The sequence below is a fragment of the Drosophila willistoni genome, unplaced genomic scaffold (assembly GCF_018902025.1).
Source record: "Drosophila willistoni isolate 14030-0811.24 unplaced genomic scaffold, UCI_dwil_1.1 Seg212.1, whole genome shotgun sequence".
Taxonomy (NCBI): domain Eukaryota; kingdom Metazoa; phylum Arthropoda; class Insecta; order Diptera; family Drosophilidae; genus Drosophila; species Drosophila willistoni.
Window position 1 is genome coordinate 26331 of NW_025814182.1, and position 16977 is coordinate 43307.

The following is a 16977-nucleotide window of genomic DNA, read 5'->3' on the forward strand; positions in this document are numbered from 1 at the left end:
GACTGGAGATGATTGTGTAGAATCAGTTCCTTCTGTTGGTATGCGAGGTGTGTTTGATACCCATTTCCCAAGCTCCAAATTAGCACAGGACATAAGTTGAATAAGTTCCTTTCGATTTTGTATCAGTTCCTCCTCACTGTTTGACCCTGTTTGTTTGACACTGTTTGAGTGAGCACATCGTCGACATAAAAATCCTCTTGTAAGATTTTTGCAGCATTCGGGAATTCCTGCTGATGATCAGTAGCCAGTTGCTCTAATACCCTAACAGCCAGGAATGGTGCATATGAGGTGCCATAAGTGACGGTGCATAGTTGATAGTGTTTGATTGGATCCGATGGGCTTTCTCTCCAGACAATTCTCTGGAAGTCGCGGTGTTTGTCGTTCACCCAAATCTGCCGAAACATCTTGACTATGTCGGCTGAGAATACAAATTTATACATCCGAAAGCGCAAGCAGACAGCAAATAGATCGCGTTGAATGCTAGGCCCTGTAAAGAGATAATCGTTTAGTGATTTGCCTTTGGTGTCGCAAAATGATCCGTCGAAAACTACTCTCAGCTTCCGACCCAAAACCGGGTGATGTGGTAGATAAAACCGTTGTGCATTATTGACTTCATCTGGTGGCAGTTCGCGCATATGCCCCAAATCGAAGTATTCCCTCATAAAGTTGACATATTTTGCTCTTAGATTTGCATCTTGTTGTAGGCGTCGTTCCACCGATTGGAAACGATTAAGAGCTCCTTGTAGAGTATCCCCAAATTCAGGATTAGTGACCTTGAATGGAAGTTCCACGATGTACTTCCCCTTTTCATCTCGAGTGTGCGTAGCGAGAAAGTGTTTCTCCACCTGCTCATCATCAGGTTCCAATTTGGTTGTGGAACTGATGTCCTCTAGCTCCCAAAACCTCTGGAGCGAAGCGTTAACATCAATGTATGATGTCAAAGCGAAAGCGTTGTTAGCTTGGGGCATCGTTATAGAGCTGATGACCCATCCGAAAATCGATGATATTGCAATGAGTTTGCCCGTATTGTCGTACAACTTTTTCCCTGTGATTGTAGACCAAACGTGCTCACCGCCCAAAAGAACGTCAATTGGAGCGCTTGTGGTGAATTCCGAGTAAGCGAGTTGAAGATCGCTAAAGACATCAAGTGCCGATGCGTCAATGTTTTGCCTTTCCAGTGTTGATGTGATTTTGCCAAGAACATGAGCCTGTACCGTTAAGTGATTGTTTGAATACCTTGGCTTTATCTGAAGCGTGCTGCTTCCCCTTGTGGTGTCAGCCTGAACCGAAGAGATTCCTGTGACCAAAATGGATGATGCCGACCGTGGCAATCCAAGTGCTTGTATGCATCGTTCTGATACATATGAAAGTTCCGACCCAGTATCTAGTAAGATACGACATGTAATGTAGTCTCCATTTACCTTTTGAACATAAACCGTTGTAGTAGGCAATATGCTTCGATTTAAACCTTTTCCTGTTTTCAATTTCGCAGAGCTTTGTGAACAAACCGTTGCTGGTGCACTCCCATTATGAGCCACTAGACTTGTTGTAGACAAATCGTGATGAGAAGCGTTTGGACTACGCTGATTCTCCCTTTTTCCTTGTTGCAAGTTCCTTAAAGCCATTGAGTTACCTGGATCATGGATCAGAGAATGGTGTTTACCTTTACAATATTTGCATGCGAATGATGATGGACAGTTTTTGACCATATGCCCTGATTTCAGGCAATTATAACATAAAGCCTTTTCCCTGCAAGTGTTAAAGCCATGAATTGTTGACAGCCATACAACTTATGATCCGTCGCCTGACATTTGGTGCAGCTGCCAGCTTGAACTGCAACCATCGAATGTGTGACACTTTTTGTGTGTGTGATTTGCGCCGGCGTTTTGCCTCCAAACGCAATCTCCCGTTTGCTGAGCTCTAATTCCTCACAACGATCATCTAAGAACTTGAAGAATTCCTCCAGTGTGGGCGCCTCGTTGCCCATGCTGCGCTCAATCCACCTGCGCCGTATATCAGCGTCAAGCTTTTCCAACACCAGATATTGTATCCAGCAGTCCCGTCGTGTTTGATTGATCGCATCCAGACCGCGAACAATCTCATTTGTGCCATCTGATACATTGCGTAAGATGGACACATCAATTTTGTTTGTCGATGGTAGACCCATAAATTTCTCCAAAAATGAGTTCACAATATGGCGTGGCCTATTGTATCTTTCCTTTAAGCGTTCCCAAGCAGTGTTGTAAGCCGTGTCAGTTATCGCCAGGTGCCGCACCAAGTTGGCAGCATCATCGACGACAAGTTTGAACTGCTCTGATTTGCAACTGTTCAAAGAGTTGTTGTTGTTGTTGCAGCAGATGAACGATGTCGTCGTTATATGCGTGCAGACCCATGGCGCCATCGCCGTCGCCAGACAATGATGCTTGTTGTTGAACTAGCCGTTTTTTTCCCAGAAGTAAAGAATATGCCTTCAAGTACTTCTCTTCGTAGGTCACGTGATCGATCTCTGGATCCACATAGCCGTCCACATCTTGCTGGCCTTGAGTCGGCTCCGTCGACCCACCAATGCCTTTAGTTCTTCCATTTTACAGAACTATTCCAGAGTAATAATCCTCCAAACTTTCCAATAGATCCAAGAAATTCGAACGAAAAGCACTTTATTCGATCGAAAACCGATTCCCTTATCCGGCTCGAAGGACCAAATTATGATTTGATCTAGCAGTGGACTGTACCTTAAAATTAAGTTGGATAACTTCACTTTGTATTTCTTCGCTACTGAATCAGTTGAGTGCCAATTTATTACTAAACCAAACGAGAAAAAGCGCTGTCGCAGCAGCGCACAAACATATGTGTGTGTACAATGCTTATGTATGTGTCGATTCTTACAACTACATCTGACTGAACACTACTGATCTCATGCTGATCAAGAAAATATATGTGGGAATAGGTTCTGATTCCGTAGAAGTCTAGTTTAGATTTAAATTTAGTTATATGTGTAAGGAAGCTCTGGCTGGGGTACAGTTCTCAGTCTCCAGAGTCCCGTCTACATAACATCAATTTGATCTGAAGACCTTGAAGAGTATTATGAGATGAAATTGACAACACATAAAGGGAGAAAATGGAATGGAAAGGGGTACGAGGAGAGTCCAAGAGGAGCAGCAACGACTGATCTTGTCTGCCAAGAGAAGCCCGCTTGGCCAATTGTTTTGCGAGCTAAGTAGGATATCCATAAAGTCGTTGACTATAAATGGCCTCCCAATGCCTAGGCTTAGCTCTTCCCGTTCAGCAGAATATCTAGGACAGACAAACAGGACGTGTTCTGCGTCTTCTATATTTCCCGCACAGTGTGTGCAAAAGGGATCTGTCTTATGTTTAAACCTATGCAAGTAGGATTTAAAGCATCCATGTTCCGTCAGTAACTGTGTCAGATAGAAGTCAGTCTGGCCATGATTGCGAATAAGCCATGGCCGATTGTCGGGGAGAAGGCGCCTTGTCCAGCTCCCATGGTTTGAGTCACGCCATCTGCGTTGCCAGTTAGTTAGAGTCGTCTCTCTTCTAACTGGCGGCGAATCTCCATTTCCAGCATCGTTAGACAAGAGGTCTAGTAGGGCCATATCAGACAGCACCAAGGCGGCATCTTCGGAAACTGTCCTAAACGCGCTTATCATCCTGAGTGCGCATGTTCGGTACGACGATCTGCAGTCCCGGCTGTAGGTGGGGAATGACATCGCTGGTGCCCATATGGCGACGGCATATAGGATGATGGACCTTACCACCGTCGAGATGAGCCATCTGCTCCGTTGCTTTGGGCCGCCGACGTTAGCCATAAGCCGAGTTATAGCTGACGTGGCCTTCGCAGCTTTATCTGCGGTATACTCTTGGTGGGCTTTGAATGTTAGCCTATGGTCCATAATGGCTTTAACTTTTCCACTTTTTTCCTGCTGCTTATGAGCACGGCCTCAGTTTTGTGTGCGGCTATGGATAGTGAGTTTGCCTCCATCCATTCCAGAATCCTGAACACTGCTGCATTGGTGTTTTCTTCCGCTTGCTGGATATCCTTGGCCACATTGACGATGGCGATGTCGTCCGCGAATCCCACTATGCGGGTGTCAGTTGGCATATCCAATCGCAGGACAGTGTTATACATAACATTCCACAATGTTGGCCCGATCACTGATCCTTGAGGTACTCCGCCTGTGATAGTGTGAGATGATGTACTCAGATATGTTTAATAATGAGTCCCAGCTGGCCGAATTAAAAGCATTCCGAACATCTATTGTTGATATAAGGCAGTATTTTTTGTTGTCGCCTTTCCAGCGTTGCCCTTCGATGGCTTTAGCGGCTATCTCTACCACCGAACTGATGACTAATCCGAACGTTGCTCCAGTTCCTTCTCCAGTCTGTTGCAAATAATGCGCTCAAAAAGCTTCCCAATCACATCAAGCATACACAGGGGTCTGTATGCTGATGGGTCATCTATTTTATCACCTTTGGGAAGCAGGACCAACCTTTGTAGCTTTCACGTCGTAGGGAACTCCCGTTGCAGCTTGCATGTTTTGAAAAGTTCCACAAACGTCGACGCGTACCGTTGCAGTGCAAACTAGCAGTTTGATTGCAAGAGCCGGGACCCCGTCCGGGCCCGGGGCTTTATGTACGTTTATCCTCTTCCCTGCTTCAACGACTAAACTAACATCTGTGAATATCGGTGCACTTGGCGTTCCGCTCGCTGCTAAGTTCCTCGTCGGCCTTGAAGGGAATAGCGTTGCTACAATGTGACCCAGCTTGGTTGGATCCGTTGGCATTATGCGCCTGGCGAGTTTGCCCATAACCAAAGTTGGCTCTTTTTCGCTTGTAGTCTGCAAGCAGCTCCGGAAACGTGAGCATTCTGCGGGCACGTTGCTGTCGTCGTCTGGCCTGATGACATTGCCTCCTGGCATCCGCAATCCTGGCATTCCACCAATGTACTGGCTTACATTTGTTGATTCCATGCCGTTTGCGTATCATGGCTGCATCACATGCTACGTCCGTGCTACTGCTCCTTGTCACTTGGGTCTTTATGGTGAATAACGCTTCTTCGCTCAGCGTGCTTGGGGCCCAGCTGTAGAACGTCGTTGGTGTGTGTGCAGGTGGACAACTCTTGATAGAGCACACAATGGCGAAGTGGTCGCTGTGCGTGTAGAGATCCAAAACTGCCCACTGCGCGCTGCGGGTTAGGCAAGGGCTAGCAAACGTGAGGTCGATCACGAAGCCTCTGTCAGCCTTATTGTAGGTGTGTGTGTTGCCTACGTTGAGCAGACTGATGTTGGGTGTTGCAAAAGCGTCCAGCAGGGCCCTGCCCTTTCTGCTAGTCCTTTGGCTACCCCATTCCGTTGCCCATGCATTGAAGTCGCCTGCTATGATGGTTGGCGTGTGAGTTCTGGCGTCCTACACTAGTCCTTCAAGTATGCTGCAGAATTCGTCGATGTTTTTGCTCGGTGCTATGTAGCAGCTGTAGACATATACTCCATTGTACCTCGCCCTTACATATCCGTCCGCTGATTTTCCAGACGTGTCCTGCTGTTGCTCCAAATTGCAGCGCCATATGGCTCGCACAAATATGAGAGATCTGCTTTCAGGTCCCGTACAGTTTGTTTTAAGAGGTCCTGTGCCGACCTGCAGTGGTTTAGATTGAGCTGTAGAAACTTAATCCTGCCTGTTACTGTCAGCCTCTACAAATAATGGGCAAGCTCTGCTGAGCGTATTGTGCGCCGTATTGCTCCGCTTATGTTGTCTGCAAAGTATGCACGCTGTTTCTGGTCACATTGCTTTGAAGCGTAGCGAAGCATAGCTTGGATGCGTTATGCTTGCTTCTGCACCGAGCTGCTGTGTGCTTAAAATATAGATACTTGTAGCACCGTCTCGGCTCAGTCTTCAGGCATACTCGGCATGTGCACATGCCTACTCGTATTTTGCCCGCCTGCAGCAGCTTGTTCGCCAGGTTTCGGTTCACCATCATTGTTGCGGTCTATGTACCACTGTACGCTTTCCGCATCTTTGGGTGACATTCTGCCGGCAAATCCTCGTCGATCAGTTCCAGGACGGCGCGCAGAAAATCGTCTGCAGTGTGGAATTCTGCGAGATCTTTTATTTCGACCATGGCCTTATCGCTGATTGCCTTGACATCAGCAGTGTCTCCAAGTGCCTGTTTCACTGCCTGCTGCAGTTTGACAGTTGCTTCGTCCTCTTGCTAGGTCAACTGTAGGAGTAGTTCCCCGGCTGCTGTGCGTCGAACCGCACATACATTCTCCTTGAACTGCTGGATTCCGGCGTCTGTGTGGACTGACTTCAGTACCATCGCGTAATTGGCTGGGTCTTAACATTTCACCATGATGACGGCCGGCCTCTTCTTTTTTGGGTCTTCCGTCCTGGTATCCTTCCTTTTCGTAACCTCTTTGGTGGTTTTGGCGACAGAATTGCGCGTTGCGCATGCAAGGCATGGTCCAGGTTTCACCGAATATCCCTGCATCTGCTCCATTACCTGTAGGTGAATGGATTTCATCTTAAGATGTGCCTCCTTCATCCATTGGGTTGTGTTACGCGTCGGGGGAGCCTTTTTATTAACCGAGCCATCTATAATCTCGTCTAAGATTTTGCCCAGTTCGGCCATTAACATGTTTAGTGCCTGCGGCGGTCCTTTTAGTTTCTTCGGTGAGGTTCCACTTTTGGTGTTGCAAGGGCTTGCTTCCCTTGCCCGTTTGGGTGTCTCTTCTCCGCATCCAGCTGAGACGAGTATTCCTGGAACGGCTGGCGGGGCCGAGTGAAGAGCCTGCGGCAGTGTCCTGGCGATCTTGCTTCCTTTGGCGAAAGGATTGGCTACGTTTACGCTATGTCCGCTGCATCGGCTAAGTTTGCCACCGGTGCAGTAGTGGTGCATCACCACCGTCATCAGACGGTTGTTGGGGCCACCAGAATCCGTGCCCCTGCCATGGCTTGTACCATGAGTGGATTTCCACAAGCGCAGACAACAGTCCTCTTCGTGTCTCAGAGGACCTGTGGGTTTGTTGGTCCTGAAAAGATTGCTAGTCGGTAACTTAAGACTTACTTACGCCGCCCATCCCGTCGTGGCCACCAAACTAAGACTGATGGGAAATAAATCATTTCTCCAACACAACAGATGCAGCCAGCCAGTCCAGGTGAGTCGCCAGTCTCTTGGCGACCCTTCCTAATCCTTCCCCTCTATATTCCAGGTATTGTACGTCGATTGTGTCCTTTTATTTTGCGGAGCGACTGATAAACGCGACCGCACTTGAAAATACACACTCTATCTGTGCCATTCCGGTGGAGTGAGGACCCAATTGGGGCCTGCGGGGGTAGCCTCCGGCACATAACATGCCGTAGATCGGTGCAAAGGGCCTCGCGACGTTGGTCCAGGGCTGGTGTGAGTTGGCGGAGTAGCGGCGTCGTTTGCTGTGGCGAGCGATAGTCGAGATGCGGGGCCGCATCTCTTCGTCTGCGTTGTCAGATGGATCCTGACGGTCGTCAGGCGAACACCTGTGTTCGCTAGGGGGGTTATAGGCTCCTACACGGGCCGCAGAGGAGTGTCCGGCATGGCTCCTTCCACGACTTCTGGAGGTTGGCGTCTCTCCAGACACTCACACACGGGCCGAGGAGGGGTGTCCGGTGTGAGCGGAACTGGGTCTGCGTGGGTTTTTAGGGGAGAGCGAGCGGGCCGAGCGAACGGGCCGAGCTCTGCTGGCCAGACGAGAGGCTCCGTTTGGGGGAGTGAGGGCGTGACCATGTCTTCGCGATATTGATCAAGTGCCATATCCGGTGGGCACACGGGTACTGAAGCCGAACCAAAAAACGCGGCTGCGACCGTGACGATCGTCTCTTCCGGGCAGGTTTGCCCCACCGGACCAGTGGATACTGTTGGATCCTCCAGACGAACAGGGACGGCCGACTCCCAGGGTTCAATGTTTTGTGCCGACGGAGAGAGTGTGACCACTGACAGGATCACAGCGCGCTCCGGTCGGGTCGTATCTGAAGCTAGCTAAGCCTCTTCGGGTGGTTTTTTGTCACTCTCTTAATCATTGCTCTCCGAAGGTCGCTCGACCGGGATGTCGGTCGGGGCCAATTCTACGCGGCAGAGCAGGACAGGGTCTTCCGGTGGGCTACCACCTTGTGTAGGACCGGGCATGACAGGGCCATGTTTCCTTTCCCATACGGCTATCATTTCCTCGACGATGCGGGCTATGCCAGCCTCGCGATCGCCGTCGTCTTCTCCTGCCTGTGACATACTGTGAAATATAAATAGTGTGTTAAAACTACCCTGAATTCTGAGTGTGCTAACGGTATGATTAAATGATGCTAACGCTATGATTAAAGCTAAGATACAATGTTTTAGATAATTCCTTCTGAGTATCGGTGCGAAGAGCCCCTCTTTAGAAGGGTGGGGGACGTTGGGCAGGCGCACCCACCAACAAGTGGTCCCCCTTGAAAGATCTTTAATCAGTGGCCTCGTGCGGGCCGTGGGTACAAGGTGTCCCGAGGGCGATGTCTTCAGAAAGAATCGGGACCAGATCCTTTCACGAAATGCCTTCTCCAAAGCGGCTGAAGTGGCCTTACGAAGTGGTACCATCTCGACCCATTTACTATATAAATCCAAGAGAACTAGTAACATCGTATAACCCTGCTTAGAACGTGGCAAAGGCCCGATAAAATCAGTACACACGGGTGAGCATTTTGCCCGCCGGTTTCATTGGTGCCGGTTTAAACTGCAAGCAGGTGAGGCAGCATCCAACGTAACGCGCGACATCTCGGAAGAGGCCAGGCCAAAAGTATCTTTGGGTCACTCGAAAAGTGGTTTTCCTGATTCCCAAGTGGCCAGCCGTCACCATATTGTGACATTCCTTTAGTACTTGTCCTCGAAATTCTAGGGGAACGCATAGTTTCCAAGGTGTAGAATCGTGGTCATCTGGGTGGGGTCTCGTCTACGATAAATCTGGCCGTTCTCGAATACATAATCTGAAAAATCCGCAGGGTGTTCCGTGACGTGCTGCCGCATCTTTAGCCACCATTTACACTTCGGTTCTGCTTGTTTTGCCCAGTGGAGCACATCCAAAGGTTGTTGCGATAAGGCACCGGCAATCATGTTCAGCTTACCTCGTCTATAATGTACCTCGAACTCGTATTGTTGCAACTCTAGCGCCGATCTGGCCACACGCCCCGTGAGATTTTAGCGACTTGAGAGCCAAATGGTCCGTGATCACTTCGAAGCAATAGCCTTCCCAATTACAACGATATTTCCTGATTGCCCAGACTATTGCTAGGCATTCTTTCTTAGCAGTCGAGTAATTTTCCTCCGCCTTTAAGAGACGTCGACTAGCGTAAGCGATGACTCTTTCCGCACCGTCGATACTCTGAGTGAGCATTGCGCCGAGGCCAACGTCGCTGGCATCAGTCTGTAAGCAGAATTTTACAGCAAAATCCGGACAAGCTAGGACAGGGGCAGTGGTGAGACGGGTCTTAAGTGCATCGAACGCCTGTGGTTATTCTAGGTTCCAAAACGAACTCAAACCCTTTTTTAACAAACTCGACGATACCAAGAGGCGACACCGAGACATCGACGTAACTCCTTGACATTGGTTGGTGGCGGAAGGTTACGGATAGCTGCTACTTTTTCAGGGTCAGTATGGATACCATCCTCGCTGACAACGTGACCTAGAAATTGGATCCGTTCTTAAATTGGCTTCTCGTAGACGTCGAAAGACTTCAAGGTGTGAGAGGTGTTCCTCGAGCGTCTTTCCGATTACGATAATATCGTGTAGATAAGCGAAGGCATAGGGTTCTATTTCGGGTCCAATCACGCTATCTAAAGCCCTCTGGAAATTGGCGGATGCGGAGTTTAAGCCGAAGGCCATGACTTTCCAATGGAATAATCCGTGTCCTCTAAGGGAATTTGCCAATATCCACTCTTTAAATCTAGAGTAGAGATGTATTTCGCGTTCCTCAATTTCTCTAAAATGTGGTGTATATGAGTCACCAGTTTTCTTACCTACCAACATGATTGGTGCGATCTGAGGGCTTTTGAATGGTTCGATACGGTCTTCCTTCAGCAGTGCGTCTACTGTTCCCTTGATAATCTGTTGTTGGGCCGGATTACGGGGATAATACCTCTGCTTCATGGGTATATCGTGCTTCAAGACAATGACATGTTGTGCTATTTGGGTAAGACGCATTAGGCTGCGTGTGGTCATCCGCCACTAGCGATGGATGAATTGTAGAATTGATGGGACTGTGGGGCTTATCGAAAGGGGGCAACTGTAACATATAACCTCCACAACGTATAGAAGTTCCTATGTTTCGAAGGAAATCCACTCCCAGAATAAGAGGGACCATCATCGATGGCATCGCTAACAATGTCATATGTACGGTCTGTGCCCCGAGACCGATGCTTGCCATTGGACAACTTGTGATAGCTGCACGAGTATTATCTGCAAGGTTAATATTAGTATGAATGTCTCGCAGTCGAGTTTAGGCTGGAAGTTATATGATCCAAGGGCTTATTTTGAACGGCGTTGCTCTTTTTCCAAGAATGTGCTCCAATCGAATTGTCTCATAATTTACCACCAACTTGGTTAAGCCGGATAATGTTTGGATATCATTTCGTCGGGTATACAGCTTGTAGTCTGGTAATAGATTTTCGTAGATCCTGTCGAGTTCCTGTAACGTCGAGTAATGAGCTCTCTTCATCATTAATCGAAGGTCTACTATATACTCTTTGTATGGTTCCTGATGGCGTTGCTTTCGAGCGCGTATGCTATCTTCTAGTTTCTCAAAATAGCGTGGGGGTAGAAAGAACTCTAAAAATTCGGACTTGAAATCGACCCATGTCATCTCCGGATACCCGCTGGTTTGCCACCAGCTTTCGGCCCGTCCGGTCAATAAGATCATCATCATCATCGGAGGCAGTGTCTCCAAACTCAAACGGTAAGTCGCGGCTCGAGTCTCTATTTGCTCTATGAAATAGATATTTCCATTTAGTTATACGCTCCGCGATCGAGGCATAGCTCCCAGTAGTACGGCCTACCATAGATTCATGGACTCCATTCCGCTCACTGGGTTCGATGTTGATCTTTGAGCCAGGCATGCCGAAAGGTGTCGGAGAACCGGAACGAGAACCAGAGTGCGACTCAGAACGATAGTTAGTGTCTTGTGGCACCGGTAGTTGAGAAACAATTCCTTCGGGAGTAGGCGACGGTGCTCTGGACTGTGGCTTTATATCTAATTTCTTGTCCCCGGCACTAAATTGGGCTTCGATTTCTGCGAGTCGACTCAATACCTCAGGATGATGATCCTCCCTTGAGGCGAACTCACGGAACCGATTTCTTAAGTCTTCCACTATTCCACCGGTGTCTAATCCGAATTCGTCACAAAGGACTTCCAATTCGGCTTTGCGACGATGATTTATCCAATGAACGCCCATTGCTAGTATGTTAAAAAGACTCGGAGTCGTAGTATAAGTGATAAACCGCTAAAGGATCTCGGAGTCCGCCCAGTAGGCTACGCGATACTGATTGAAGATGGCTATGGTAAACCGATAGACTATGATGTGGATATGCAATTTGACCAATGCGTATATATATATATTTTATTTAATTTTGGCTGCGTCGGGTCTGCTGGGCAGTTAGCGAATTTCGGCGGTAACATTCCCCCCCCCAGTAAAGCTGCTCTCTTCAGGGGGTTGCTTTGCTCCAAAACAGCCGACGTCTAATACAGCTACTTTAGCCACGGGCCGTTGAAGAGTCCCGTTGGCAGTTCTGATGATCACTCGACGCACCTGGTTGTCTTTGGCCAGGATTGTTTGCTCGACTATACCTTTTGGCCATCTATTTCGGAGCAGAGTCTCGTCCAATATTACAACGACGTCTCCAGCTGCTATTGGTGGTCTCTTCGTAAACCATTTTCCTCGCCTGGCTAAATCTGGAACGTATTCGCGTACCCATCGTCGCCAGAATTGATCGGCGAATTCTTGTACAGCTTGCCACATGTGCTGTACGGTATGTGTGGTTTCGAAGACTGGTTTATAGCCGTTTGCTGATCCTAGTAGTAGATGGTTAGGGGTGATAGCCTCGTCGTCTTTGCTGTCCAGAGAGACAAAAGTAAGCGGTCTGGAATTTAGGATGAATTCCACTTCCCAGAGTGCGCTTTGTAGGCCCTCGCTGGTGAATTTTCTCGCTGGGCAGATTGCGTAGAGTACAGTCTTGACGGAACGAACAAGTCGCTCCCATGCTCCCCCCATATGAGGAGCGGCTGGTGGATTAAATTTCCATTTGATGTCATCGAACGCCGGTTGCACGGCGTTGAAGTTGATCGTCTGCGCTTTGTCACAGATAATCTTTTCAGCAGCTTTGAAGTTAGTGCCATTGTCGCTGTAAATTTCTCTCGGGGTCCCGCGCCGATTGATGAAGTTTCGGATGCACATTATGCACGATGCAGTGTCCAAAGAGCACGCCAGTTGTATATGCACTGCCCGTATGGTGAGGCAGGTGAAAATAACGCCCCATCTTTTTTCGCTTCGCCGTCCTACAGCAACCAAGAAGGGCCCGAAGTAGTCGATACCGACGTAAGTGAAGGGACGTTGGTAGGCAGCCAGCCTGGCGATGGGCAAGGGAGCCATTTGCGGTAGAACAGGCATGGCGCTCTCATTTTTACAGCGTTGGCAAGACTTCCGCATGCCTTTGTATAAGACTCGTAGACGTGATATGTAAAACATGCCTCGAATCCTGTTAATACACGTCCCATGGGATGTGTGGTGCATTTCGTGATGATACCAGTTCACTATGAGCCGAGTAATGTGGTGCCCATATGGGAGCAGTATTTGGTTTTGGCCGTTTAGGTTTTCTGCTCGCCCTCGGGTGCATAGGAGCTGGTTTTCATCTAGAAAGATATTCAAACATATGAGTTTAGAATTTGTTTTTAAAGGTTTACCTCTCGTTAAGTTGCGAATTTCTGGTTCAGATGACTGCGCATGCCGCAGTAGGAGTGTGCGTGCCTGCTGAATCATCTCGTAAGACACCTCTGTAGGTGGCGATGCCTTATTTTGTTTCGCTTTCAGTTTCTCAATGTAGAGAATGAAGCGCGCTAAAGCTCGATATAGCCTGCGCCAGTCGGAAAAATATTCCGCGTTAAGTTTTAGCTCCATCGGCGAATTGTCGATGAAGAGTATGTTATGCCTGACTTCAGCATTGTTTGGTGGCCCCAAATCATCGCATTTTGGCCACTCCTGTTGATCCTGCAGCAATAGTCTGGACCGTGTAGCCAAGTTTTATATTTATTGGCGTTGTTTGTTTTAGTAGCAAGATCTGCAGGGTTAAGGTTGGTTGGAACCCAGTTCCATTGGCTAACGTTTGTGAATTCCAGTATTTCGCCCACGCGGTGCATGACGAATTGCTGAAACTTTCGTGGATCCATACGAAGCCGTTTGAGAACAGTCTTTGAGTCGGACCAATAACAACTCGAGTTAATTGACAAACTTGGATTGCGTTGGATTCGGTTACTCAGCTTTGCTCCGATAACTGCGGCCTGCAGTTCCATCCTTGGTATAGATAGTGGACTCAACGGTGACTCAACTTTCGCCTTGGAGGCCACGAAGCTGAGGTAGGTTCTTTCCCCCTGGCGTATCCGAAGGTAGCAGACTGCTGCGTATGCCAATTCGCTGGCGTCTACGAACGTGTGTAACTGGAAATCATGGATTTGATCGCTGCTGTTGAAATAACATCTCGGGATGGTCAATCCGGCGATTGTTGTAAGGATCCGTTTCCATCGTATCCATTTGGGTAACAATGCGTCGGGCAAACCAGTATCCCAGCCAATGCCGCTTCTCCAGACTTCTTGCAGTAGGATTTTCAGCTCTATTGTAAAGCATGAGATGAAGCCGAGTGGGTCGTACATTGACATAAGTACTTGCAAGAGCTCGCGTTTGGTTGGTGTTTTGTCACTGTCTAAAACGTTGCGCTTCAGCCTGGCGAACTTGCAGATGAATGTGAATACGTCGGAGTTCGGCATCCAATATAAGCCGAGTACCTTTTCTGTTGCGGTAATTTCGACAGCTTCGGGGAGTAGCGAATCGCTCTTTAGTATTCGTAGGACCTCCTTTGAGTTTGAAGACCAATTGCGTATGTGGAAACCACCTGCTGCATGGATGTCTCTGACTTGAGTTGCGATGTTTCCGACTTCCACGTAGTTGTCGCCGCTGTATATAAAATCATCCACGTAGTGGTAGTCCTTCATGGCTTGTGCTGCTTGAGGGTACTGTGGGCAGAATCGATCTGCATTTTTGTCACGAATAAAGTGTGCAATGCAGGGTGCGCAATTGATTCCGAAAGTAAGCGCTTCCATAACATAACACATCTCGGAACATCTCGGCGATATCGCCACAGATCGCCACTCGTCCTACTCGGAATGAGAGTAAGAGGTCAAACAGGGAGTTTAGGAGATCTGGACCACTCCAGATGTAGTCATTCAGGGCCTTGCCGCCGGATTGGGCGGCTGCGTCCCATACAAGCCGGACCTTCTCTGGTTTATTTGGATTTTTAGTTATGAAGGTTGGTAGATACCATGTCCGTCTGTTTGGTGCAGCTATTTCCTCCGGCGTCAGCATGCGAGCATAGCCCTTTTCGACGAGGTTTTCGATTTGCTTGGTGATTTGCTCCTTCAACTGTGGTTGTCGGGAAAATTGCTTTTGTAGGCATTTAAGCCGTTTTAGTGCGTTTGCGTAGCTATCAGGTAATAAAACTTCAGGGTCTTTCCACATTAGACCGACCTCGTACCTGCCGTTCTTCAAGGCGGTAGTAGATTCAAGTCTGGTTAGAGCTTGAGTTTGATCTGGAACGCCTTTTAAGCGAGTTGCTTAAAGACCTTGTTGTCGATGAGCGTTAGTGCCGATCCCTCATCTAGAAGTGCAAAAGTGTTAGTGACTTTCGTTTTATTGATGATTTGTATTGGAATGACACGGAAATATGTTGAGCCAGACTCTCTGGATCGTTGGGTGTGCTTGCCCTCCGGCGTATGCACGTTGGTGATCATAGCTGGTCTGTTTGGGCTGCTGGATTTCGCAGCCTCTGGCATCGGCTGCATCTCATGGATCAATGGGTGATGTTTGCTTCGGCAGCCTCGTATGCCGCAAACCTTTTCACGTTGGCACTTTTGGTGATGACGGTTTAGGCATTGTTGGCAGAGCTTGTGATTTTTCAGAAAAGACATCTTTCGTTGATGTGGCGTGGCTTTGAACGATGGGCAGCTGTGTATTTTGTGCCCAGGTTCGTTACATACGACGCACGTAATTTCCTTGACCTGCTCTTTAGGTGCCTCTGTGTGATGATTTAGGCTTCCGCTCTTCTTATGGTAAAGCGGCGATGTTACCTGGCTTGCTGCTTCAGCTATGTCGTAGATCCATTTGCTAAAAGATTCCATTGATGGTACCTTAGTGTTTTTGGGAAACATTGCGCAATGCAGATTCAATTGTGTGGGGAGTTTCTCTAGTAGCTCTTGTACGAGCATTGGGTTTTGCATGTAACCTGTGAGTCCACATGCTTCCATCGTTGAGTAGATGTTTACGAAACACAGTGCGTATTTGATAAGTGGTTCAAGCTTATCTTTTATTGCGGGTAGTTGCCGCGTTTTTTCCAGTAAGTTGTGCAAAATATGCTCTGGCCGACCGAACACATACGTAATGTTTGTATGATTTCAGGGACCATTGCTGGTAACAGGAGTTTGGATTGAACTAACTCACGTGCTTTTCCCTTCAGGCTAGCTTGCAGCCGCATAAGATTTTCTGCATTCGTATACCCAGCGATTTCCATACTTGTCTGAAAACTACTGTAGAATAGAGGCCAGTTCTGAGGATTGCCATCAAATGTTGGAAGCTCTTTCGGTATCGCTTGACGGGCTGCATGTTGTGCCGCGCTTGGTATGGCTGTGTTTAGGTCTATGTCCATTTGCACTTTACTTTCTGGATAGTACGATGCAGCCCTGGTTTGAGTATTTGTGAAATTCCAGGGAGCCATCGGCGTAGCACTTAGGTGCGGTTGTTCGCGTGTCGTAGCACGCGTGTTGTTTGAGGTTAGGAACGGCAGCTGCGGTGCCTCGTGATCGTAATGCCACGTGTCACGTACAGCTGAGTGTGTGACCATCGCTTTTTGTTTGGCAGAAGTACAGAACAGCCGTCCTAGCTGTGTCCGGGAATATTTTTGGAGGGCATATTCCAAAGTCCCGATCCGGTTCTGGTAGCGGCGCCGTTGGTTTTGCTGGTGACGAAGTAGCCTGAGGTTCGCCTGCTCGTGTGGTATTTCCGAGGTTCTGCAGGGCGTTGCTCAATATGGTTGTGATGACTTCCGATGACACGTTGACGCAGTCGCAGTTCCAGCTGTTCTCAGATTTCTCGTTTATTACTCCAACGCAGTCGAAATGATACCAGGAACAGCATCGATTGCATTGCACCATGCGGTTATTGTCTTCCTGCATGCATTTCTTGCAATGATATATTCCACTTGATAAGTCTTTTGTTGCCATGGTTTACCAATGAGTTTATACTTTTAAGCGATGTTGATTAGTTATGTGCCCTATGTAGGTCGTAAACGGTTGACCGTTGAGGTTATGTATCACAATTTAGTGATTGGTTATGCAATCATCGAGGTTAACCTCTATATGATTGGCGTGTAGAACCGTGGGTTGACCCGTCGAGTTGAGTTAAATAATTAACTTTTCCGGTTCATTTAGTGGTTTACCACTGTAAGATTAATTTATGGAATTAATCTGTAGAATTAATTTTTAGAATTAATTCATTGCCTTTATGGCGTAATTTATAGAATTAATTTATAGAATTAATTCCTGGCATAATTTATAGAATTAATTTATAGAATTAATTCCTGCCATTAATTTATAGAATTGTTGAGTTTGGCGCTAAGGTTCTATGTTTTAGGGGGCCCACAAGAAAAC

The 16977-nt window shown here is 47.8% G+C and overlaps 1 protein-coding gene across 1 annotated transcript; it reads right to left on the minus strand.

Annotated features, from left to right (window-relative positions):
* Positions 1–11512: 11512 nt before the first annotated feature.
* Positions 11513–16551, minus strand: LOC124461150. The gene is made up of 7 exons (XM_047012702.1): positions 16196–16551; positions 15773–16011; positions 14383–14556; positions 13387–14309; positions 12970–13273; positions 11819–12918; positions 11513–11551 (listed from the first exon to the last, which is right to left on the minus strand). The coding sequence occupies exons 1-7, from the start codon at positions 16549–16551 to the stop codon at positions 11513–11515; spliced, it is 3135 nt and encodes a 1044-aa protein (XP_046868658.1).
* Between the last annotated feature and the right edge of the window lie 426 nt (positions 16552–16977).